At 36.2% G+C, this 27481-nt stretch overlaps 2 protein-coding genes across 2 annotated transcripts in view; both read right to left on the bottom strand.

The window, feature by feature from the left end:
- The window catches only part of LOC6032196 (leucine-rich repeat-containing protein 24), a 370966-nt gene that overhangs the window by 245623 nt on the left and 97862 nt on the right, over nt 1-27481 (bottom strand).
- The window catches only part of LOC119766208, a 78240-nt gene continuing 69041 nt past the window's right edge, over nt 18283-27481 (bottom strand). The window contains exons 2-3 of the mRNA XM_038250645.1: nt 18702-18808; nt 18283-18620 (exon numbers count right to left, since the gene is read on the bottom strand). Of these exons, the coding sequence (XP_038106573.1) occupies nt 18283-18620; nt 18702-18808 (445 nt within the window). The remainder of the gene's footprint in view (nt 18621-18701; nt 18809-27481) is intronic.

The raw sequence follows: 27481 nt of genomic DNA, 5'->3' as shown, positions 1-27481 counted from the left end.
ATTTCATGGTGAAATAAATGACCCCGATAAAATTGGTCAAAATTATTTCATAGTTCTAGCCAATTTTAGTAAAATCTCTTAGGAGGTATATCAAATAATAAAAAAAAACCAACTTTCGAAATTTCAACTTTTTAGAATAGTTTAAGCTTAAGGAACCCATTTCATGGCCAAAATAATGACCCTGACGAAATTGGTCAAAATTATCCCATAGTTCTAACCATTTTAAACAAAGTCCTTTAGGGGGTATATCAAATAATTAAAAAAATCAACTTTCAAAATTTCAACTTTTTAGAATAATTTTAGCTTAAGGACTCCACTGCCGCTCTAATCTAGTCCGTCCCATATGTATTTTTATCATTTTTGAGATAAACATAGTAAAAGTCTTGTTTTTACATGTACTTTGAGCCTATTTAATAAAAATGTTATGTTTGTTCTTGAAATTCCAAAACAAAAATCACTTTCGTGCTGTCCCATATGCAAAATAAAGGCAAGTTAGTTCCTTCTTAAAAAATGTCTCATGAATCGATTTAATGGTCAATGAAATTATTTTAATTTCATGGACTATGATTTTAAGAACCTTTAGAACATTAAACACATCAAAAATTGTTCATATTTGTAGGAGTATTTGCTTGAGTATTTATAAATTATTAAACGTAATGTTTTAAACCATGCTGTTTTTAAACAATTGACAATCACGAATACAGAAGATACTACACACCATTATGGGTAGTATTCCGTAAAATTCTATTCCAGCTTGAATGCATTTTCGTAGTCCTGGTTCTGGAAAAGGTTCATATTCCGGTTTTGTGGATCACTCAACTACAACGGTCTATATGTTGAGACATAGTTCTTATATAATTTGCCTCTCTAGTCATTTAGTCTCGTTTATAGTACAGCTGTGAAATCTTCTATAAATTAAATACATCTGAAATAAACATAAAATAAACATACATTTTATTTCATTTTATTAAATTTACTTGGAAATTACCAAAACAAACCTTGAAATGACAGTTTAACTTTTGGTGTATATGTTGAAGCCTACCTTGATACCTCGACTGACTTGCCTTTATTTATCGACTAATAAAGGCAAGTCAGTTCCATTATGAAGATATCACAAATTTACCTCCAAATTATAAGTTTTATGAAACCATTTTTTGTTAGGGATATTTGTTGAACTGATATTGAAATTATTGTATATAAATTTATCAAAAAATTGTTGATTAGAATTGTGATAAATGATGAAACATTTTTTGAGCTTCCCACGGCGTTATCTCAGCACCCACATTTAACATATGGGACGGACTAGATTAGAGCGGCAGTCCATTTCATAGCCAAAATAATGACCCCAATTGGTCAAAATTATCCCATAGTTCTAACCATTTTAAACAAAGTCCTTTAGGGGGTATATCAAATAATTAAAAAAATCAACTTTCATAATTTCAACTTTTTAGAATAATTTTAGCTAAGGACCCCATTTCATGGCCAAAATAATGACCCCGACGAAATTGGTCAAAATTATCCCATAGTTCTAGCCAATTTTAGCAAAGTCCCTTAGGGGGTATATCAAATAATTTAAAAAATCAACTTCCAAAATTTCAACTTTTTAGAATAATTTAAGCTTAAGGACCCCATTTCATGGCCAAAACGAAACGAAATTAGACAAAATTATCCCAAAGATCTTAACATATTTAACGAAAGAAAAAATAATAACAGATTGTGTTATGGACACTTAGAAACTTTTCTATTTGTGCGATTTACGGCATTTTGTTTTCTAAGTCAGTATACCGAACGAATAACAAATTTTGTTATTAGAAGAGTTTTTGAAATGTATAACATTTCCTCTTATTAGCGTGTTATTAAACATTTTCAATATAATATCACTTCAATACCAAATTTTGTTATTTTATCAGAAACTGTTATTATTTTTTCTCCTTGAAGTTGAACTTCAGGATAAAATAATAACACTCTTTGTTATTTTAACAGGATTTGTTATAGAAATATTATTAATTTTGTTATTACCGTCTGCCCGGGATAACTTGAAAACGGTGCACTTTATCAAAATTTTAGTAAAGTACTTTTTGATTGCAAATTTGATTTTACATCGAAAAATGAAGTTGAAAAATTTTTACGACCAAAATTTCGATTTTTTGAAAAAATCAGTATTGATTAAAAAATTCATAACTCGGTCAGTGATTTTTTGCACAACCTGGAAATTTCTGAAAAGTTGGCATTTTATGTCTTCTAAAACATATCAAAAAATAAAAAAAATTAAAAATAGTGTTTTTTTGTAAATCAAGTTTTAGTGATAAAAAGTTAAATAAAAAAATCACCAAATTTTTTTTTACCGTGTATTATTTTTTCCAGTGTAGTCCGTATCCATACCTACAACTTTGCCGAAGACACCAAATCGATCAAAAAATTCCTTCAAAAGATACAGATTTTTGAATTTTCATACATCATTTTTGTATGGACAGCTGCCGAATTTGTATGGAAAATTATATGGACAAACTAATGATGCAAAATGGCTTCTTTGGGCATACCGAAGGCACCAAAAAAGTTTCAGCCGGATTAAAAAATACAAAAATTAAAATTGAAGAAAAAAGACCGATTTCGTAGAGAATTGCTCTATTGTATTATGAGTAGGCTTGGTGATTTTTTGACCCTCATTTCAAAACACCAAATTTCATGGAAATTTTGCGGAACGTGAAAAATGTTAAAATAACTCTGAAAATCTTATGTTTAATTCACAGAAACTTCTTTTCATGCTCCATTACATATAATTCTTCAATAAACTAAACAAAATATTAACTAAATAAACGTGACACAAAAAAAACTTTTTGCAATTCCGTCGTGAAACTACTCACTTTTCCTGTCATTCTTGAACGACGAAATAGCCTACTTTTCTGTACCAAAAATAACAGAATCGAATAGCAACACTTTTCAAAATAAATGCTGAAAAGTTGAACTTTTCAGCACTTGTTTCAACATTTTTTTGATTTAAACGATTTATTGACAAAATACATGAAAATTTGACATAAAATTTCACTCAGTGTGCATTTTATGGAATTGCAAAAAATGTTGTATGGAACTCGTAGCAAAACTTGATTTTTTTAGCACTCTTCGTATTTATCCAACTCGGTGAACCTCTTTGGATAGATGTACGACTCGTGCTGAAAAAATCTTCTTTTTGCAACTTGTTGCATAATATCATTATTTCTTAAAAAGTTTCTAAGTGGTTTATGGATGGACTCTATATATATTTGGAAACGAAATGTAGGGCACACAAATTCTCATTTATTGAACTACTTCTCTTATATTCAACTAATAAAGCTAAAAAGATTTCTCTGATTTGGGCAAAAAAAAATAATAAAAATTGAATTTACGAGCCACGGTTTTAGCATTTGAATGAAAAAAGTGTTCTAAAATGCATTATACACCTGTCCAGTTGTTTTGCCATCATTAATTTCCAAAATATCTAAGAACTGACGAAAATTTTATTTTTTGCGAAAAATAAAATTTTTGCGGTGCTGTACATTGGAATTTCGTAAAAATTCAAAACATTTTTAAACAAGCCCAAACATGCTAAATATGAATATCAATGCACTTAAATGCATTTATGATTGATTTCCGTTGACTAGACTTCTATTTTTATGGAAATTTTGAAGGTTTCTGGAAATTTTTTTTTTTTGCCCCCTGATTTTTCAGACCAATTTTCAAGGGGGCGACAAAAACTTTGAAAAATATTTGCAACGGCCTTAGTTTTCTAAAAAAAAATTAACAAATCTTCAATATCACACATTTCAATTGAAAACTAGTAAAATTTACTTAAAAAGTCCTTTTTGATGGTTTTTGCCTTCCTCACATTACTGAGGAAAGGCTATAAAATCACTCGTAAAACAAAATTCTTAATTTGACCTCCTAGACCCACCTTCATGCATACTTATCGACTCAGAATCAAATTCCGAGCAAATGTCTGTGTGTGTGGTGGGATGTTGATAAAAAAATGCACTGGATTATCTCGGCACTGGCTGAACTGATTTGGACCGATTTGGTCTCATTCGATCCATCTTGGGGTCCCATAAGTCGCTATTGAAAACTATAAAGTTTAGTAAAGTACTTTAAAAGTTATGCTAAAAAAACAATTTCGACAAAAGTTCGGAAGATTGTAAACAGGGTCGTTTTTGTAAGAAACTCCGTTATGTTATACATTTTCAGAAAGGCATTTGAAATACCTTTCCAACGCGTCCAAAACATTGAAGATCTGACAACCCTATCAAAAGTTATAAGCACTTAAGTGTTATTTATACACTTTTTGGAGGCCGGATCTCAGATATTTCGATGACAACGTTGTCCGGATCTATCATGCAACCTGTCGATGGATAGGTAATCAAAAAATCTTTCCAACGCATCCAAAACATTAAAGATCTGACAACGCTATCAAAAGTTATAAGCACTTAAGTGTTATTTATACACTTTTTGGAGGCCGGATCTCAGATATTTCGATGAAAACGTTGTCCGGATCTATCATGTGACTTGTCGTTGGATGCAAAAGATTGCAGATTTGACAACCCTATCAAAAGTTATAAGCACATAAGTACCCTGAATTATGAAGATCAGACTACCCAATCTGATGGTATGAATAATGAATCAAGTTGATAGAACACTGAAAGGTCCGCCCTTTTGTATCTAATTTGGATAGCATTACGATCTGAATGTGAGGAAGGCACCATCCACCTAAGGGTGGATTAAGTATCGTTTTTTTTTTTTATTATTTTTGTTATTTCAAAGAATTGATTTGAGAAAATTGATAAATTTCACGGAATTTCACGGAAATCTTCAAATTTCACGAATTTCACGCTGTCCGCTAAATCGTGAAAATTCACTAACCCTAATTATGAGTGATATCAAATTGAGTATGATGACGGTGATGTAATATAGAGAATAAAAATTTAGTAATTTTTAAGGCAAAACAATTGTATTTTTGTATTTTTGTATTTTTGTATTTTTGTATTTTTGTATTTTTGTATTTTTGTATTTTTGTATTTTTGTATTTTTGTATTTTTGTATTTTTGTATTTTTGTATTTTTGTATTTTTGTATTTTGTATTTTTGTATTTTTGTATTTTTGTATTTTTGTATTTTTGTATTTTTGTATTTTTGTATTTTTGTATTTTGTATTTTTGTATTTTTGTATTTTTGTATTTTGTATTTTTGTATTTTTGTATTTTTGTATTTTTGTATTTTTGTATTTTTGTATTTTTGTATTTTTGTATTTTTGTATTTTTGTATTTTTGTATTTTTGTATTTTTGTATTTTTGTATTTTTGTATTTTGTATTTTTGTATTTTGTATTTTTGTATTTTGTATTTTTGTATTTTTGTATTTTGTATTTTTGTATTTTTGTATTTTTGTATTTTTGTATTTTTGTATTTTTGTATTTTTGTATTTTTGTATTTTTGTATTTTTGTATTTTTGTATTTTTGTATTTTTGTATTTTTGTATTTTTGTATTTTTGTATTTTTGTATTTTTGTATTTTTGTATTTTTGTATTTTTAAACCTCTGGGTAGTTACAGCGAGCATTTTCCGCCATTGTGCCACGTTGTAACAACGCCCGACATCGTCAGCGTCTTTCGCGTGACTTGTCCCGGTGACGATCCATCAAGAAAATTCCCCCGCGGCTGGTGGAAACCACCCAATAGCTGGGTGAGGGTTTCTGAAAAATGTCCCCAGTGCCGAGCGGGGGCACATTGCCGTTCCACGCAGCCTCTAATCGCGACACAGCGCGCCTAATTTGCATAATGTTTGCGCAACCTTTCAACATTGATGGGGGGAGGGAATCGGGGGTGGTTGTGTTCCAGAGAAATTCGTTTGCTAACTTCGCTCAAAACACATGGGTACTTGATTACTCCGGAGGAAGCCACCGTAGGTTCCGGAGCATCTGAAAAGTTCAAGGTTGTGTAAAGCCGGGGAAGATGTTGCTTTCTTTGAAGCTGTGACGATCTTTCGTGTTTTTGGACGGATTCGTTTGAAGAGAAGAGGAGGGAGAAAAAGGTTGGTAATTTGGGTTATGTTTGACTTTCATGTTCGATGGAGGCCAGATAAATTGAAAATCAAAGTTCACCTTTAAGGTACGTTCCCAATTTTTTTGATAATTGAACACATCAGGTATCAACACTTTTACGTTCCGTTAAAAAAACATTTTGTTTAGGTTTGCTGGTTAGCACAAACACATCATTCCAAAAAAAAAAAAACAGTTTCATAGCATCAGCAGAAGCTGCATCCCTACAAATGATCCCAAAAACTATGCTAAAGCGATAACCATTAACCGGATCCAACCGGGTGGCCCCAAGTGTGAAAATGTTTGCCAAAACATTTAACTAAAATGACCCCCCACCCCCTTCCCTGAAAGTTTAAATATTTCACGTGTCATTTTACGCGCCAAAGCTGCTGTCATGAAGTTGCCGGTCCTCCCCGAAAACCATTATTGTAGTTGTTTGTTTTAATTTCTCCTAGAAACAAAAAAAAAACACTGCTGCTGACGAATTCTGCGGTATGGTCTCTCAACTTTTGGCAGCTCCCTGTCATAACATTGTTCTGGTGGACAGCGCGGTTTAAACCCCTTTTGCAGGACACAAAGTCCTGGCACGACCCACGGAGGGAACCAGAGCGAGTGCAAAGCTTATCGCGTTGGCACAAATTTGCGGCGGAACAGGCAAAAGCTTGGAAAAGGTACACTATATTTGTAGGATGGTTTTTGTTTGCGAGTTTAAACATTTTTGCAGAGATCGTTGAAACAACGGTCATCTATATTCGGGCATAGCAGGATGACCTCGCTGAAAAACTATCGCAACAAGCATAAAAACTTAGTTAGTTCTAGCTACGTTAGGAACTCATAAGACCATAAGGAGCAAGCGATGTCACAAGTTATGAGCACTTATGTGTAATAGAGTCTTTGAGTAGTTCTCTAGAGTTTCGTAAATAATTTCACAATTTGAAACATAGTCCCACATTCCCTATGTCAAAATATGTTCCGTCATCAGTTTTTCCATACAAGTCCCTATACTATTTGGTGGGATGGTCATACAAAATGAGTACGTTTTTTCTTTGTATGACGCTCGAAACCCCCTCCCTAAAGTGTCCACATGTTTTATGGATGGATTTTATCTTGAGATGGAAAATTCTGACCAAGACATCAAGTCTTCGGCAAAGTTGTAGATTTTAATTAGAACTATCCAGAACATTAATACTTGCACTCTTAAAAAATACCAATGTATGTATTCAACTCATTGCACTTAACGTTTGATTCGAAAAATACTTTGTTTTTTTAATTGAACATTGATTTTTACTTTTTTTATGGAACACAAAAGAAATCTTTTGTGCCCTAATCCATGATGGTGCAAAACCTGGTTCCAGAGATGAAAAAAATATAAGAAACATGTTAATTAGCTAAATTTACCGAACTTTAAGCAAAGTTCATCGCTTTGGAGTCACTTTGAAGCAATAATTTTCGAAATTTTTCAAATATTTTTAAGATTGAATGTATTGATTACGATTTTAAAAAAGGTGAGAAAATTTCCAACATTTTTTTTTTCTCTGAGGCTTGACAATTGGATAATCAGTTTCTGAGATACAGCCTCACAAAAAATTCGAATCAATGTAACTTAGGGACCATTCATAAACCACGTGGACACTTTTTTGGTAATCTCGAACCCCCCCCCCCCCCCTTGTGGACAATTAGTCAATATCGAAAACTGTTGGTTCGATTTTCAATGTTAAAAATGAAACCTTTATGAAATTTTCCGATCTTTAAAAAAATCAAGATCAAAAATTTGGGTATGAAATCAACAAAATTATTTATTTGTAGACCGTTTCAAAAGTTATGCTTGGTTTAAATTTTTTTAGTTATTAAGCATGAAATGATCAGAAAATTTCACAAAAGTTTAATTTTTAACATTTAAAATTGAATATTGGAATTTTTTTATCGATTCGTATTCTTTTTGAGGCTTTACCAAAGTCTCAGAGAGAAAATTGTAGGAAATTTTCTCAGTTTTTTCAAAGTATTTTTTTCTGATTTATTTTCTTTCAAGAAAATTTTCAAGAATGTAACAAACACGAAAACAGATCAAAAATATATACCAAAAGTGACTGTAACTTGAGAAGGGCGCATATTATCATAAAAAAAGCAAATTTAAAACTTTGATTCGGGTTTTAACAGTAGTTTAGGGGCTAAAAGTAGATTTTTCAGCACGAGTCGTACATCAACATGACGAGTCCTGAAAAAAATTGCATCTGGTTCCATATAACATTTTTTTGTAATTCCGAAATCACCCCTTGAATACCCGGGCAGACGGTAATAACGAAATTCATGCCATTTCAAAAACAAATATTGTTAAAATAACAGAAAGTGTTATGGAATCTTCTTGAAAAATCCATTTTTGCATAAGAGTTTAATAACAGCTTATGTTATCATAACGAAATTTTTTATTGGAAAGCCAAAACAACATGGGAATAACATTTTTTGTTATGGAAGAATATCTCCAACTGTTATTGGGATGATCGGATTAGTTGTTAAAATAACAAAAATTAATAACAAAGATTTGTTCGAACAATAACAAAAAATGTGATTAGTCTGTTATAACAATAACAATCCAATAACAAATAAATCATAACGACGAATAACAAATCTTGTTATAAATAACATAAAATGTTATTAGCAAATTTAGCTGGAGACAGTTATTGGCAAAGCTGTTGAAGCGCTACCGTTCGATGTACCAATTGTACGCAAATATGTGGACGATCTGTTTATTGCTGTTCCAGCAGACAAGATCGATGTTGTACTAGAAGAGTTCAACAAACATGAAGCCCGCTTGGTACGCCAAACCCATCGCCTCAGGTAGAATGCTGAACTACAACTCGTTTCACCAGATGAAACACAAAGTCAACGTTGCGAACAACTTTATCCACAGAGTGACCACTTTGTCCACACACAGCAGCTGGAACGACCAAAAACAGATCATCTACACACACCTACACAACAACGGATACCCGAGGACGTTGATCAGTCGTCTAATCCAACAGCACCAGAGTAAAACCCTCCCGAATGCCAGCGAGCAACCCAACGTAGCGACTCTTGTCGCTAACACCAACCAGGATCCCACCCAACCACCCACCCTCAGTCAGCCACAGCCCGAAGCAGATGCCATCTATCGATCCATCCCTTACGTCCCAAAACTGACTGAACGACTCCAAAAGGTGTTCCGCAGTGACTACAACCAGATCCGCATTGCCTCTAGACAAACCAACACTGTAAACAACCTACACACCAAAGTGAAAGACCCCAAAAACCACCATGAAAACAGCAATGTTATTTACAAAATTCCTTGCAATAGCTGTAACAAATGATACATTGGAATGACAAAGAACAAACTAAGTACAAGACTTTCAGGCCACAGATCAGATGTAAACAAATTGGAAAAAATTGTTACAGATCACACAAACACTGAGACAGATATGGATAGCATCAGAGACAAAACTGCTTTGCTTGAACATTGTGTAAACACAGGCCACCGTTTTCAAATTGATAACACAAAAATTGTAGACACAACCTTCATGTCACACACACTGCCATTTTTAGAAATGTGCCACATCTTCAACACTCAACACACAGTAAACCACAGAGTGGATGTCGATGGATTGAACACAGCTTACGCTTCTGTGTTACACTCTATTAGACCCCAACACACTGACACACATCAAATTCGCCCGCACAATTTGACCCAAAGCGTACCCGATGAAAATGATACCCCTTAATGCCCAAATCATATCCCGAACAAAGTAACTCGAACCGCCACAAAATTTGTGACCATAGCGACAGTGTGAGATATTTAATTGTTAAATTCAGTGCCCCTAAATGTCCTAATCTCACATTATTTGTTAATTTTAGTCAGTGTACCACCAGCTTTTGATGGAATTTATGACGTTAGCCTTAAAAAAGGCAGCTAACAAGAAACGTCAAGCTATTTCCCCCTGAAGAAGGCGCCAATCAGCACCGAAACGTCGGACACAGCATAAACAGCGTTTCACTTTGCCCAGACTGAGTAGCCGATCAAACTCAAAATAATAACAACAGTCGAACTCTCATCAATTATAAGTTATTAGCCAAGTATTTTCAAATATCAAAACATGTTATTCTGACGTTATTTCCGTCTGCTCGGGCAGGTTTTAAAGTGAAAGAAACGTTCGAGAATGACAGTAGCAGTTTCAGGTTTCACAAAGTTATTTTTTTTAATTTTTTTTTATTTGTTTTCCTTTTTTCAAATGTTTCAACAAAAAAAAAACTCCGTGACATGATTTTTCACCATATGGCTCAAAATATGTTTAAAGCCAAAATGGCCAAATGACTTCATTTGACATAGGGAGTACAAGTACATGGACGTAGTTTAGTTAAAATTTAAAAAATACAATGAAAAGTCGATAGCTAGTCGTTATCGTTTCAGCCAAGTTGTCAAAATCGAGCCACTTTTTTAAAAATGGTTTGACAGAATTATCATTCAAGTTGTATGAGAGTCTTCAATGATTTTATATTTTCAAACGTTTCATCGCTTGCTAAATAATTTGAAAATGTATGATTATTTTCAAGTCTGCATTTTACTGTGAAATTTTTAAAGTCGAGCATGAGCATGAGCATGAGCATGGTTGACTGCCAATGAGCTGCTACTCCGTTATTGACGGATCAGCTGAAGTTAAACAATGAATCAAAAATGGTCAGTGGGAGCCAACCATCCGTTCACTGTTTAACCTCTGAAGATCCCTACTTTATTAGTCAATACCGGCGCCCTCCCAAGAAGCCTGCAGTTCAACGAAAGGGAGGAATGTTAGTCCGATAGTTGAAGTTGCAGACTCATCAAGCACATAGTTTTTCGCTATATACTTGTTGATACCGCTTGAGACCGTTGAATCCACAGCATCTCCTTCAAGCATCACGTGATTATTATTTTTTTGGTTAGTAGGATAAGGTATTGGCTTTTCGATGCCTCCCTAGCTACGACGCTATGGGGAGGACTTTCATAACAGACCCGTCGGCGAGCCTTCCGAGCAACGATGCTATGGGAAAGTCTTTCTGGTTAACACACAAAATCACACAGTTATTTTGCTCCACTATTAACTCGACGATCCAAATTGTCAGTGCGTCTTTCGATCATTATATAGAAATAGCTTTTTGTCTGCCTGTGTGGATCAATCGGACCGCGCACTGGACTCACAATCCAGAGGTTGCCGGTTCGAATCCCGGGGCGGACGCAAAAAATTCTAAGTGTAAATATAGGTATTCGGTGCCCTCTCCCCGTGCCCATACCTTCACACTTAGGAGACCCGGGAGGCGGAGTCTTGTCGCAAAAAGAACGATACACGCCTGTGAATCCGTTGACGAAACCGCAAGGTTTAAGAGGGCCACATTATAAGGTGTTACGTCGATTCCCCCGAAATAGCTTTTTCACCGCAAAAAATAAAACCTTATTCGAAAAATTCTAACACAGTCCACGAGACGCCGTGCCTTCCGATCAACGATGATATAGGAAGGGCTTTGAAAATCACAAAACATCACTTTTCACTCTGAATATTTTTTTACGACCACTTGCCAATTATGCACTGGTGACGACAAAAGAGACGGAAAATATCACGAAAAAACAGGACTGCGCGTCCACACAGGCACCGCACTACTACTGTGAAATTTTTAAAGTTGAAACGCTAAAAACATAAAACATTCATAATTATGTTTCGAAGCTTAATGGGCTGCTTGACTATTTGATTATTGAATTCAGATCAAAAGAATTCCTACATTTTTATCATTTACTCAAAAAAAAAAAAAATAACTGGGGTCACCCTTGCGTCAAAAAAAAAAAGTTTCTAAAACCAAGCTTTTTTTCGGAAAGGTAGTGACAAGCCATTCGCGATACGGGGGAACATTTTAGCACGAAAATTTGTCCCCATCCATCGTGGGCCAACTCCGGACAGCAGCACAAACACTGGTCGGATGGTGACACTTCAAGCCGCCGCTGAGATAACGATTTTTAAAAATACCGCTTGACAGATTTTCCCTGCCGGATTCCACCTTTTTTTTTTTGTTGGTGAGTCAAAATTTAGCTCGCGCCTGGATTTAGGCTTCGTTTTTTGGTGCTCGGTGAAACGAGGAGCTAAAATGCTTTTGATGGCAAATCTGAAAATATGGGGCTTTCCATAATTTATGGAGGGATTTTTTCGTGCGTACCGCGCAAATTTGTCTACTATCGCAAAACGGAACCAAACTGGCGGGGGGAGGTGGTCGAGTTTTGAGAATTTGTCCGATGCTGGAGAATTTGCCGGGTCACTTGGTTGGGGTGACACCTTTTGTTCAGTTGTTGAGATGGGATGTGATGTTGCATACTCTTTAGGCGCTATAAATCAACTGTTCAATTAAGGACTTCAAGTTGCTAATTTAACTAGTAGAATTAAGTTATTTTCCGATACCAGGTAAGTCAGTTCCGGATAACGAAAAGGGTAAGTACATGTGCAAAGACATTCAACGTTGCAGTTTCCTGTTGTAGTGCCTTGCTGTCAATTCATCTCTGTGAACAAAACCTGTCAAGTGTGAGACCATCCTGTCCATCTCGGTTACATGGAACTGTTACCACCAGCAGGACAACTCCAACCACTCGCCAACGCGTTCAGGAACCCCTTCGACCAAGTAATTGACCTAATTGGCGTATATCCACATCGTTCACGCGACGTCATCAACGGCCCTTCTGGTGTGTTGATTGGTGGTCTGTCGACCATCAACGGGGTTGCCCATTTGGTCACTTATCGCCAAAATGCAGCCGCGTCGCGACGCCGCCACCCTTGAAGAGTCGCCGATAGCACCACAATATGGCCATCAGGGCTAGCCAAAGCCAATGATGTGCACCGCTACTGCTGTGCAAGCCATCTAATATGCATTAGAGTGTTATACGCGCGCATGAAACAGTAATAAACGTGTGCGGCTGCCTCTTCGCAAGGACGGCAGTCCCTCACTACTTGCCAGGGGTAAGGGTTCGTTTGGTGGCTGAAAGTTGAAAGTGTACTCAGCGAGTGATCAGCAAGAAACTTTTGCCCAACCGCCAACATAGTGGTGCAGTGGTTGGTTGCAGGGTGAATACTAACTGAGACAAAGAAGTTGGAGAAACAAAAACTATAAAATTCTCCAATTCATATTTACCTGTAAGCGCAACTTAAATGTTAACACTGACCTGAAACGAGAGAGAGAGTAAAAAGAAAGGATTAGTTTACAAATTTCATTGTGTGATTCTTTAAGCCTAATCAAGAAATCCGCGATTGAAAAAAAACTTAATCCACCTATGAGGTTGGTGCCTTCCTTACTCCTCTTTCAAAAAGATATAAAAAATAACATTTAAGTGGTAATAACTCCATTCAGAGTTGGCAGAGCTGCAATGGTTAGTTGAGTGAAATTACTCAAATTGGGTATTAAAGTTTTTTAATTATTTCAAAATATCAAATAAAAAAATTACAGAAAATGTGATTGACCGAAGTTTACCTCTAGAACGGGAGCAATATTGCTCTATGCAGCGATGGAATAATCATCATCAAAAGAAATCTTTGGACGTTCATCAAGAGAAAAAATCCGAAAGGAGCATGGCTCTCCTCTCTCGCGCACGAAAGATCGGTAAAAGGAATCAAAAAATATCATCATCATGATTATTCGGCGGAACATCTTTTTCACTACTACACTTGCATGTGTAACGTTACAAGTCGAAAAATGAACTGTCACTTTTTGTAGATGGGCAATGAGTGTAAACAAAGCGATATAAATAATTTAAGTGGTGCTAACAAGGAAATTTACAAAAAATCATCAACAGATTGATTTTTTTGCAAAAGTTCGGGAGCGATTTTCTTTTGCGTGATTTGCATCCTCTCTCTTTCGCGGGCGAAGAAAGTTCGCAAGCGAAAATGTTTTTTTTTGCGATTATTCCATCCCTGGCTCTATGCAACTCAACATTTTAATTTGAAAATCAAGCAAGTACCGTTTACTATTAACTAGAAATTAATTATGCATAGGTAGAAATTAGACATAAGAAACAGTTCAAAACTTTTACATTAGGTAAAAATGTTAAAAATGAGAGTTGCAGGTATGAAGAATCAAAACCTTAAAACTAAGAAACACAAACATTTAGAAATTCGAAAATTAAGAAATTCATACATAAAAATATTTAAAGTAAAGTAATACTTTTACATTGAGAAACTTAGAAAAAAACAAATAATATTTTTTTTAGAAATGACAAACTCTACGCAATTATTTTAACTAATCAAAAATTAAGCAATTGAAAATGTTCAAAGTTGAAAAAAATCTAAAAACTTGAAATAAAAAATCTGGACTTGAAAAATGTAAATGGTCTTAATATAAATTGAAATATTTGAAAATTTGAAATAAAAATCAAAAAGAAAAAATAGGAGTTCAGAACATCAAAAATTCAAAAGCAACTGTTAAATCAAAGAAATTATAATTTCAAAAATAAGTAAAATTGAAAAATATGGTAAATCAAAAATTGTAAAACTAAAATATGGGTAATTCTCTACCAACTCACACGAAATCGGGAAAAGTTGCCCCGACCCCTTTTCGATTTGCGTGAAACTTTGTCCTAAGGGGTAACTTTTGTCCCTGATCACGAATCCGAGGTCCGTTTTTTGATATCTCGTGACGGAGGGGCGGTACGACCCCTTCCATTTTTGAACATGCGAAAAAAGAGGTGTTTTTCAATAATTTGCAGCCTGAAACGGTGATGAGATAGAAATTTTGTGTCAAAGGGACTTTTATGTAAAATTAGATGCCCGATTTGATGGCGTACTCAGAATTCCAAAAAAACGTATTTTTCATCGAAAAAAACACTGAAAAAGTTTTAAAAATTCTCCCATTTTCCGTTACTTGACTGTAAAAATGTTTAGAACATGTCATTTTATGGGAAATTAAATGTACTTTTCGAATCTACATTGACCCAAAAGGGTCATTTTTTCATTTAGAACAAAATTTTTCATTTTAAAATTTCGTGTTTTTTCTAACTTTGCAGGGTAATTTTAAGAGTGTAACAATGTTCTACAAAGAGTAGAGCAGACAATTGCAAAAATGATGATATATAGACATAAGGGGTTTGCTTATAAACATCACGAGTTATCGCGATTTTACGTTTTTTCGGAATTCTGAGTACGCCATCAAATCGGGCGTCTAATTTTACATAAAAGTCCCTTTGACACCAAATTTCTATCTCATCACCGTTTGAGGCTGCAAATTATTGAAAAAACACCTCTTTTTTCGCATGTTCAAAAATGGAAGGGGTCGTACCGCCCCTCCGTCACGAGATATCAAAAAAACGGACCTCGGATTCGTGATCAGGGACAAAAGTTACCCTTCAGGACAAAGTTTCATGCAAATTGAAGAGGGGTCGGGGAAACTGCTGTGTGAGTTGGCGGAGAATTACCCATATAAAAAAATGAAACGGTTCGTACTCTGATGTCAAAAGACCTCGTCAAAATTTCCAATCTCTAAAACCACTAAATTTAAGTTTCCAACTTATAACATTACTCCAAACATGTATTTTTTGTGATTCAAGATGCTTCCATTGAAGAATTTGTGGTTTTTTTGTAATCAGGAATTTTTGAATTGGAGTGTACCGAAAGTCTAGATTTTTAATACAATATATCAATTTTGAAAAATAAAAAATATGATGAATAAAAAAATATGAACAATGAAACTAAAGTTATGTTTATCAATAACATAACCGAATGAGGTACTAGATTATGCCAAACTCGCACTTTATGACAGTTTGTCTGATTTGTTTGCAGAAAACGTCAGCCTGTTTGTTTGTTATACATCCTTTATGATTCCATCATTGAAAGTTTCACAAAACTAAATTATATAAGAACACAAAACCATTACAGGTACAATTAATTATTTTCAAATTAAATTTACCTATTATTTTAACACGCAATTGAAGAATTCTGCAGTACGGGAATAGACCTAATGTCTCCTCTTCTTAATGGTGAGACTGAATTAACTTTCAAACGATTGGTATTTGCGGTAGAATTCATCAACTTCCTTTATTTTGCTGGCTAGAACATCACACACTGTTTAGGAACGCTGGCTCAAGTACTCAAATTATTTTATGATATAAGTATGGATAACTGTACTTTAAGGAGTACTTTACAAACCAAACTCAAGCTACTCAGTAGACACCCTACCGGTCTAGCAAGATCAAACTCCCACAGCCCACCAACACATCATGTCACCACACGTTGAACATAGACTCTGTCCCGCGTGGGGACTTTGCATGATGCCAGCCTGCCTGTCATCCAACCATCATCCTGTTTGCCATAAAAGTTGCGCTCCCTGGAACTTGGCGGAACATCGCGAGCTGCAGCGAGAGAGCATCATCATCAAAATGTTGCAGAACTTTGGCATGAGCGAACAAAAAAAAAAGCGCTCAAGGTTCGCGCCCCGGTTGACAGAGAAATGGCTCGTTTTGGGACTCGCCGATTCTGTCAGCAAATGGAAGAGAGAAAAAAGCTTCAAAAGTATGCTGCTGCCGGGCAACTACCACAGGCGTCCTTCCGATGACATGGGATTTTTACTTGTTCTTTTTTGAGGAAAAAAAAAACTTTTTTCCGATGTAGAAGCAGTTGTTGTTGTTGTTGAGTGAAAGGATTGCCTGCGGCGGTGTGTGTGTGTTGAAAGTTGACAAACAATGCAATGCTCTGGTGCATAAGGAAGTAGGTATGGAGCTTTTTTTGCGCAAAAGCTGTGACACGAAAGCATTGTAGGAAGTATTTCCACGACCTTCTGTGTTGAGCATAAAGTGGATTGAAAATTAGCTGAGTTACGAGGAGAATTGACTTCGAATGTTCATGAAAAGTGATTGAACGTCCCATCTATTTTGCGATCTGAAGACCATTGATTGAAAAATGGCAATCTTATGATTTTTAAAACATTCCTTAAAAGGTTTAACCATCTAAAATAATAGCAATTGGCAATGGTTGCCATCAAAGATTCAATAAAAGTTTCGTCAAAAAACTATTTCTTATATGGTTTGTAAAAAGTGCAATTCAATTTAACGAGAGCACGCAATATTATTATCAAAAATCAAGTTTTATTTGGTTGACCATTAGGGTGGTTCATGGATATATGAAAAAGACAAAAGTGTTCTATTTCGTTTGCATCAACCGGAATTTCAAAGTGCTATGACCCCAGAAGCTAGCCTTAAAATTTGAGCTCATTTGGTTAAGGTTTAGTTGCTCCAGTTTTGATCTGATGTTAGTATGGTACTTGATTCAATTTAATATGGAGAATTGTAACTTTTTACATGTTCTTATAGAAAATTTCCCAAAACCCTATCAAATTTTCCTATTCATAGCTTTCTTATAGGTTTTGATCCGGGGAACAACTTTGTAGAACATCGCAAAGTGCTAAGAATTGATCAGGAAAGATACAGGATGTTTTTTAGAGTTTACTTTTTTCGGCAAAATTTCAAAATATGCTCATAAAATTAACCTGTATCTTTTCGAGATCATTTCCTAGCGCTTTGCGATGTTCTACAAAGTTGTTCCCCGAATCAAAACCTATAAGAAAACTCTTACATGATAAAGTTTTATCGGGTTGAGGAAAACTTTCTAGAAGAACAGTTAAAAAGTGAAAAATAAATCAAATAAATTTATTAAAATTCCATTCTAACTTCAAATCAAAACTGGAGCAACTAAACCTTAACCAAATAAGTTAAAATTTCAGGCTAGCTTTTTGGGTCATAGTACTTCAAAATTCCGGTTGATGCAAACGAAATTGAACACTTTTGTCTTTTTCATTTGTAACTAATGGTGGGCAACTCCAGCATTAGTGAGACCCCCCTCTTTGCCTCAGGGTCGGCATGTTAATCCGGAATCGGAAAGGGCAACACTCGATTGGACCAACGGACAAAACAAACCCACTTGATTCCGGAAACTCGTGTTTTATTCAGCAGACTCAAGCTGCGCGTTCTTCGTTCTTCGATCCCCCACTTCCTTACTATCTAATCCTACCTCACACGTCCTTCTTCCTTCTTCTTCGGGCCCTTTCCGGAACTGCTGCTTCCGCTCACTCTCAGCTCGCGTTCCTCGAACAACGGCTACACGCCTCCACCGACCTCCGGGACTCGGTCAACCGGGGCGGGACACGTCTATCTCTCTCGTTGTGCGATCACTATGGGCGGTCAGCTGCTGCTCTCGTACTCGACCCTCATCTGCGCCACCTGCCTCGACGCTCCCGAGTATGTTGACGGACTCTGGGACTACGGCGGACGAATCCACCGGTCTGCCTGGTTTCCGGCGTTGGTTGGTATAACGGCTGGCGAGGCTGGCGTCTTATCTCGCGACGGTTGGTCAGAAGACCAAAATGGCGGCGTCGCGAGGGCGGTTCCCACACCGGAACGGTGTCGCGGGCGATCCTCGTGCGTGAGCGATCGTGCTCGGCGGTATGATGTACCGCGCGGGGAATACCGCGGGTGTCGGGTGGCTTACGGCGGACGAATGCGTCTGTGCCGGCCTGTACGCGAAGCGTACGAACACCGAGGGGTTCTGTGGGCACAATGGGGACGGAAATTAGCGATGGCGGAGGGAGGTTGGACGGCGATAGATCGGGGAAGCAACGACATTTACCTGGATGTCCACAAATCAACGCAGGCTCCTCCTGCTTGCGTCCGGATCTCCAGATCGTCGGACGGCTTTCCTCCGGGATGGCGTCTACCGGATCTTCCACTTCACTTCTATAATTTCACTACTTCGTGACGGTGATTTTCACGGATATCGACCGTCCTCTTCAAGATACCAGGCAAAGTGACCGTTGCAATGGCGGGGTTTTCCCAGCGATCCTCAACCTCCCCCTTCTGGACTCCTTCGTCCCATCGTCCCATCGTCTTGGTCATCGCCGCTACCCAAGGCGGGCGTTTGCGATGATCTCGTGCGCTCCTAGCGGTGACTAGCGCAACTAGCGGTGCAGCGTTGGTAGCGTCCGTAGGGGCTGGACAGCTACGCTAGTAGGTCGTTCTGCCCGCAAGCCTTCTCAAGTGCTCCCTCCGTAACTTGCCGCGGAACAAACGATCGCACTAATCTTGGGATGCAAATACCACAGGTTACACATTTATCCGTGAACCACGCTATTGACCATCCTGTGCATTGCCCTGAAGTTTGATTGAATTTAGTTACTGGAGTGCCGAGTTATAATTAAACCGTAAACGGTAGTCGAGCTCGTACTTGTGTCAAATGCGTTCTGACCTGAAATCCCTGGGTCCTGTCTTGATGGAAACCCTTGCAAGCAGTTGGACTCACAATCCAAAGGTCGTCAGTTCGAATCCCGGGGTGGATGGAAGCTGAGGTGTAAAAAGTGGTTTGCAATTGCCTCAACAATCAAGCCTTCGGACACCTTGTTTAGGAATCTTGCAATCGTTTTGAGAAATTGGGTTTTTGTAAAAATGTATGTGTGAATTTTCGGTGTACTTATTCTTTTCTAAACCAACGGTTACAACAGTCCACGCTAATACCTACAAGTCGAAAACACAAAATTGATCAAAAATTCCGTCAAAAGTTACAGATTTTCAAATATTGATCAGGGCAGACGGTAATAACAAAATTAATAATATTTCAATAACAAATCCTGTTAAAATAACAAAAAATGGTATTATTTTATCCTGAACTTCAACTTCAAGAAGAAAAAATAATAACAGTTACTGATAAAATAACAAGATTTGGTATTGAAGTGATATTATATCGAAAATGTTTAATAACACGCTAATAAGAGGAAATGTTAAACATTTCAAAAACTCTCCTTATAACAAGATTTGTTATTCGTTTGGTATTTTGACTTAGAAATAAAATTATCATAAATCGCACAAATGGAAAAGTTTTTAATTGTCCATAACACAATTTGTTATTATTTTTTTCTTTTGTTTAATATATTTAGTGCTTTGGAATAATTTTGTCCAATTTCGTCGGGGTCATTATTTTTGCCATGAAATAGGGTCTTAAGCTAAAATTATTCTAAAAAGTAGAAATTTTGAAATTTGTTTTTTTTTCAATTATTTGATATACCCTCTAAGAGACTTTGCAAATATTGGCTAGAACTATGGGATAATTTTGACCATTTTCGTCGAGGTCATTATTTCAGCCATGAAATGGGGTCCTTAAGCTCAAATTGTTCTGAAAAGTTAAAATTTTGAAAGATGTTTTTTTTTATTATTGGATATACCCCCTAACGGACTTTGCAAATATTGTCTAGAATTATGGGATAATTTTGACCAATTTCGTCAGGGTCATTATTTTGGCCATGAAATGGGGTCATTAAGCTAAAATTATCGTAAAAAGTTGAAATTTTGAAAGATGTTTGTTTTAATTATTTGATATACCCCCTAAGGGACTTTACTAAAATTGGCTAGAACTATGGAATAATTTTGACCAATTTAATCGTGGTCATTTATTTGACCATGAAATGGGATCCTTAAGCTTAAATTAATCTGATAAAATTAACTTTTGAAAGTTGTTTGTTATATGCTCTTAGGGAATTGATTTATTTATTGAGAATTTTTGAAATGTGAATAACAAAAACTGTTATTATTTTCACAGAGCGAGGAAGTCGGAACAAACTGCAAATAAACCAAAACAATACCTTTTTTTTTGTTATGGAGACATATCAGTTCAAAAACATTTTTTGTTATAATGCTGCTCCACCCTTCCGCACAAAATAACAAATCTTGTTATTCCTTCTTGATTCCTTCTGTGTTATTGGTTTGTTATTGCAATAACAACATAATAACAGTTTTAGTTATTCTTCGAACAAATCTTTGTTATTGATTTTTGTTATTTTAACAACTAATCCGATCATCCCAATAACATACTTCGATCTTCTCACAATATCAAAAATTGACCTTCCCAAGTTATTTCCGTCTGCTCGGGTACGCACTTAAGAGGTTCTAAAAAAAATAATTGATGAGTAAAAAGAACAGATTGCCTACAGACTTTTTGTCAAGATTGTACATACACCACCGTGGAGAAATAGATTTAGGTTATGTTAATTTAGAGCATTTTTTAAACTGCTTGTAATTTTAAATAGGTAAGTCAGATCTCGAAAATTCTTAATGCACAAGAAAGGTAATTTCAGAACCTTTCTAAAAATATATAATATAGCAGGTTTCGATGAAAAAAACACCCTTTTTGCACATTGTGAAATTTATATGAAGCAGTTTTTTAAGCATAACTTTTAATGTGCTTTACTTAATCTTATAAATTTTAATTGGGACTTATGGGACCCCAAGACGAATCGATTGAGGCCAATATGGTCATAATCGACTAAGCCAGTGACGAGATATTCCAGTGACATTGATTCGGTACACATGTTTACAAACAGCCAAACTCACAGACATTTGCTCAGCTGGTGATTCTGAGTCGATATGAACACGGAGAAAAAAGAGTTCCCAAAAATTGTAAACAAGCGTTCATGAAAATGGGAACCACGAACAAAGTATTCAAATGACATGGTACGATTTTCAAAAACGTACCATGGAATTTGAACACTTTGTTCGTGGTTCCCAATTTCATGAACGCTTGTTCACAATTTTGGGAACTCTTTTTTCTCCGTGTATAAATGACGTTCTAGGAAGTCTTATTAAAAAGTTCATTTTCGAGTGATTTTAAAGCCTTTCCTCAGTAATGCGAGGAAGGCAAAAACTCTCGACGGATTTCAGTTACTTTTGGTGAAACAAGGTAGTTTCATGTTCCAATTTCTTCAAATCATGTTGAAGCCCGTACCAGTTGCCATAATTGGCAACTATCTCATTTCGCATTAGGGGCCTTCACTGGGATGTGCTTCCCCTCGGGCGGGCACGACGTCTATCAATATTTGCACCGCGACGGGGACAAACACGGCCTTCGGCAGCTGGCTGTCTGCCTTCTGGCAGCTTCAGACTCTTTTATCCCACATTCATTCCATCACCATCCTCGTCATAAGCAGCCAAATGTTTGCCGAGCCAAATAGTCAAATAGTCGCTTGATCGATTTTCAGCGGAACTCGAGGGCTTCTGCGGGTTCAACATACAGTAGAATAGTGTAATTTTATACTTTACCTTTTATTCACCTTAATTTATGTGAAAAAAGTTCATTTACATAAAAATAGTAATTTCACTTAAAATGGTTAGGTCCAGTTTTTTTTTTCAAAAAAAATCTGTTCATCATGCCTGATATGATGTAACCATGATTTTTTTTAAACCTGTAGATAGTTATTGTAACGAGACCCGTGGTCTAGGGGTAAGCGTGGTTGCCTCTCACCCAGGCGGCCTGGGTTCGATCCCAGAAGGTCCCGGTGGCATTTTTCGAGAAGATATTTTGTGGCTGTATGGTGCATAATAAAAAACTCTTATAAAATTTAAATTCACTCAACCCCACGTATCCCACTCACTCTTTTTGCCCACGTGCCACAATTTGGGGGAGCGCACCGAAGCGAAATATTTTTGTGTTCGCGAATGAAAGCAGCCTCGAAAATCTGAAAACCGTCGGCTGCAGACTGATAGAAGGAATCTTTCCGCGGGGGGTCCTTTCCCCCTGGAACAGGAGGCGGGCTCAACGGGAGGGTAAAAGTAAACTTTATAATTACCGTCGATACCCCCGGATTCCGAAATATCTGCAAAAGGACGTCGCACTCACACGCACGTGCGCGCTCACGCGTACATTGAAGGCCCACCCATGCGAAAGGACGCGAAAAGATGGACGAGATAAATTCAATATATTGTTCGAAACCGGCGAGGGGTGCGTCAATAGGACGGCTGGATTCGGGGAGGCGGGGAGGTAATTGCAAATAGCGATTCCGGGATCGGGATAAGCCAGCCGTCGGCCAGCTGATTGAATCGGAAATGGAAAGGCGCACTCAGTTTATCTCGTTAATTCTGGCCGTTTTGAGGCCGGGAACGAGCGGTCGCAAGTTTGACAGTGACAGCTGTCAAACGCGCAGCCATAGTGCGCGCGCCACATTGTTGACGGATGTCGTGCGGGGATGAAAACTGATGCGTGGAACCGGGTTCGTAAACGGGGCGTGATGGAGTGCACTGTGATGGGGACATCCTGGTAATGGACCGAAAACCAACTCCGTTTGGGGGACCCCCCTTCCCCAGTTGATTGTTTGGGGAGTTTTAATATCAGCATAATTGAAAATGTAAATTAAATTAACCGAGATTGATGGCATTTAAATGCTGGTTCAAGCTGACATAATTTTGACGATGACAGAGCTGTCAATTCCTATGTTAATAGTTGACAAATTTTCATTGAAAATCAAAACTATGTAAATAATTAGTACAGTCATCCCACATATTCTGAACGATTTTTTTGTTCAAAAAATCATAGCAAATCGATAATTAAACTTAATGTTTCGCTTTTACCTTCATTTAAAAGCTTTTCTTGGGATCTTTCGAATGCTGTATCGAACATCTGCAAGTTTTAACTTTTATATGAAGTTTTTGAAGAATTACTTTGACCCTTGAAATCCACAAATTCGGAACACTTTTTTCTTACGAATGTAAACAAACTTTGGATCTCTCCAGGAGTACATATTTATTATTAAATAATGACTTCACACACTGAAACCAATGAAACTCAAGCTTAGTGACGTTTTATGCATGGTTTGATAACTTTTTTTGTGAAAATATCAGTTAAATTCAGGTGTTCCACAATAGTAGGAGGCACAATAACATCCCACAATTATGAAACAGGCCATTTGGAGGCAGTGTTTTGCTGCTCTGGACAAAATAGACTTGGAATGAAGTTTTTTGTTCAAAAAGTACTACTTTTACTAGTGAAATAGCAAGATAATGTCCAAATGAAGGTTCTAAAAATAGTAAGGTCGACAGAAAAGCTACTTTTGGCATGCTATTAACAAATTATCATAAAAGTGTTCCGAATTTGTGGGTGTTCCGAATATGTGGGATGACTGTAATGTTATCAATTCCAATCCTTTCAAAGAAATATTGTTGTTAATGGACCTTGCTAAAATATTTTTTTTTTGGAAAACAAAGCGAAAAGGGATTCGGAGAAGTTTCTATGATGTGGCACCTTTCAGGAAACGTGGGCAGGTAATAATTTATATTTTTGTTTTGGCATTCTCCTCGGTTTTTTTTTTGCGATCGTTGAAAAGTTCCAGAGAGCTTCCAAATTTCACCAGACTCAACAACGTCCGGATCCGAGTCTGAAAAGAAAACATTTAGCAGAGGGTTTCCTGCTCCTTTTGTGGAGGTAAACAGCCGCACAAAAAAATAACACGGTAATTTCATTTCCTGCCCTTCCGTTTTTGTTCGGAAGTTCCAAAACAGTACATCATCTGGTAATTTTCAATCAAATGGAACGTAACACTAATTTCAAGTGAGAATTTGGCTGCGTTTTCGAAGGGTGCGGGTTTCTGTTTTGTGTTTTTATTTTTGTTGGGAAATTGGAAACCAAAACGCAGCTGGACTTTTTCTTTGTTTGAAGGTTACCTTTACGCGACTGTGAAGAAGCAAAAGTAATTTGAAATGAAGGGCGATAGGTTTCTGTTTTTGGCGATGCTGGGTTGATCATCTTTGAAACTTTTTATATTGTTCGATATATTGTTGTTATCCTACACAGAAAAAAAATGATGGTAATATTCATCAAGAAATGGTGACAGATTTTGTGGCAAAAAAAATGATTAATTTTACCCCAGAAAATGATGAATTTTCATCAGTTTTTGATTTATATTCATCAGGTTCTCATTTTTACACATTTTTTATGTAATATTACTCAAAAATAGAGTAAATATTCAACCTACCAAATTTTCAACATTCCGAAATTCAACTTTTTTTCTGTGTAGGATATTAACATATTAAATATTAAAATTTTAATTTTAAAATTTGCTGACAAAATTGTAAGGAAACTTGTAAAGACCAACTGAGGAAGCAAAGTGGCTATTTTGATCATAATAGGGGAACGGCATCTAATTCCAGCGTACCTCTAATGTTGGCAGGTCAAAACTTTGACATTCAACTAAAGCTAATTAAAAGCGTTTTCAACTGAAATCGAGTGATAAATAGCTCAATGAGAAGCGAGCAAACAAGTTTCTATCAAAAGTTTTGCAAAATTAGTTGTTTAAAAAGTGAAAATCAGCAAATTGGATGGAGTTAGGAGCGAGTGCTTATCCTGCCAAACATACGAGAATTTCCCCTACTTCAGGTTGGTAAAGTTCGCATCCTAATCATAACCGAAAATTGATTATACGACCTGATTAAAAACATGGTTGAAAATGATGAAAAGAAAATATTTTTTAAAGCAAAGGAATTGCCATAAAATAATTGACCATAGAGCAATTCTCTACGAAATGAGACTTTATTCTTCAATTTTATTTTTTGTATTTTTTGATCCGACTGAAACTTTTTTGGTGCCTTCGGTATGCCCAAAGAAGCCATTTTGCATCATTAGTTTGTCCATATAATTTTCCATACAAATTTGGCAGCTGTCCATACAAAAATGATGTATGAAAATTCAAAAATCTGTATCTTTTGAAGGAATTTTTGATCGATTTGGTGTCTTCGGCAAAGTTGTAGGTATGGATACGGACTACACTGAAAAAAAGTTATACATGGTAAAAAAAAATTGGTGATTTTTTAAACTAACTTTTTATCACTAAAACTTGATTTACAAAAAAACATTATTTTGATTTTTTTTTAATTTTTGATATGTTTTAGAGGACATTAAATGCCAACTTTTTAGAAATTTTCAGGTTGTGCAAAAAATCATTTACCGAGTTATGATTTTTTAATCAATACTGATTTTTTCAAAAAATCGAAATTTTGGTCGCAAAAATTATTCAACTTTATTTTTTGATGTAAAATTGAATTTGCAATCAAAAAGTACTTTATTGAACTTTTGATAAAGTGCACCGTTTTCAAGTTATAGCAATTTTTATTTAACTTTTTTTAAAGTATTCGCAGTTTTTCATTTTTTTAAATTAGTGCACATGTTTGTCCACTTTTGTCAAAATTATTTTTGAAAAGCTGAGAAAATTCTCTATATTTTGCTTCTTTGGACTATGTTGATACGACCTTTAGTTGCTGAGATATTGCAATGCAAAGGTTTAAAAACAGGAAAATTGATGTTTTCTAAGTCTCACTCAAACAGCCCACCATTTTTCAATGTCGATCAAATTATGAAACATTTGTGAAATTTTCTGATCTTTTCGAAAACAATATTTTCAAAATTTTCAAATCAAGAATAACATTTTAAAAGGGTGTAATATTGAATGTTTGGCCTAGTTAAATAAAAAAATCACCAAATTTTTTTTACCGTGTGTCATTTTTTTCCAGTTAAGTCCGTATCCATACCTACAACATTGCCGAAGACACCAAATCGATCAAAAAATTCCTTCAAAAGATATAGATTTTTGAATTTTCATACATCATTTTTGTATGGCCAGCTGCCAAATTTGTATGGAAAATTATATGGACACACTAATGATGCAAAATGGCTTTTTTGGGCATACCGAAAGCACCAAAAAAGATTCAGTCGGATTAAAAAATACAAAAAAAAATCGAATGACCGAAATCTGAGAGAACTGCTCCATAAAAATACATGATAACAGATAAGTTTTAAGTGTGTATATTATCAATGGATTGAACTATTAGCCAATAACCTAATAAGTTTGCTAGGAAATGAAAACAAGCACTCAGTACACAACTAATTGCACCAAAGGTAAACAAAGCTTCTTATCGACACTTTCGAAACGAGGTTATCCGATAAGAACCGTCGATACCGTTGATTCCGGCTCAGACACCTCTCATGCGATACCAATCCTGCTTCGATATCAGTGGAACGCCCTGTCTATCAAGCCCAACTGACTAACTGTCGAATGCATTTCTTGCCAGTCCTACAGAAATCGTTATCATTCAATTACGTCACCGACGCGTCAATTCCGAGTAAATGAAATGCCCAAACCAAACATGGAATGCATTCTGGCACGTTCTGGTCAAGCTCAACAAGAGCATTTCCGTCTAAACTTATCGATGATCGACCGTTACGTTGGGTAACTTTAGGTTTCAACGTGACTCGTCGGGATCAACAACAATAAGAACGTTTTAGAACACTTTTTTCCGAAAACGTTCAGATTCTCCAAACTGTCGTGGTTTGTAAATATTGAACGCCCGAAGCTTCAAAGTATAACACTGCGCTACCATGATGCAGATAACGCACAGTTCCTGCCAGCCAACGAACCATCTCCAAGCCCTGCCCCGTACGCCGCCGTAGAGTTCAATAAACCAAAGTGAGGTCGATATTTGAACAACACTGGACTCGGATTCTAAATGCACTTTGGAACCGGGTCCCACAACGTTGATAAAACGCCTCCGGCCAAAAACACACCGAAAATCCGGATTTACGAGAGAGTGCCTTCGAAATGC

Source organism: Culex quinquefasciatus, chromosome 1, assembly GCF_015732765.1.
Source record: "Culex quinquefasciatus strain JHB chromosome 1, VPISU_Cqui_1.0_pri_paternal, whole genome shotgun sequence".
Lineage (NCBI taxonomy): Eukaryota > Metazoa > Arthropoda > Insecta > Diptera > Culicidae > Culex > Culex quinquefasciatus.
Note: the sequence above shows the minus strand (reverse complement) of the source record. Positions and strands in the feature narration are given on the sequence as shown.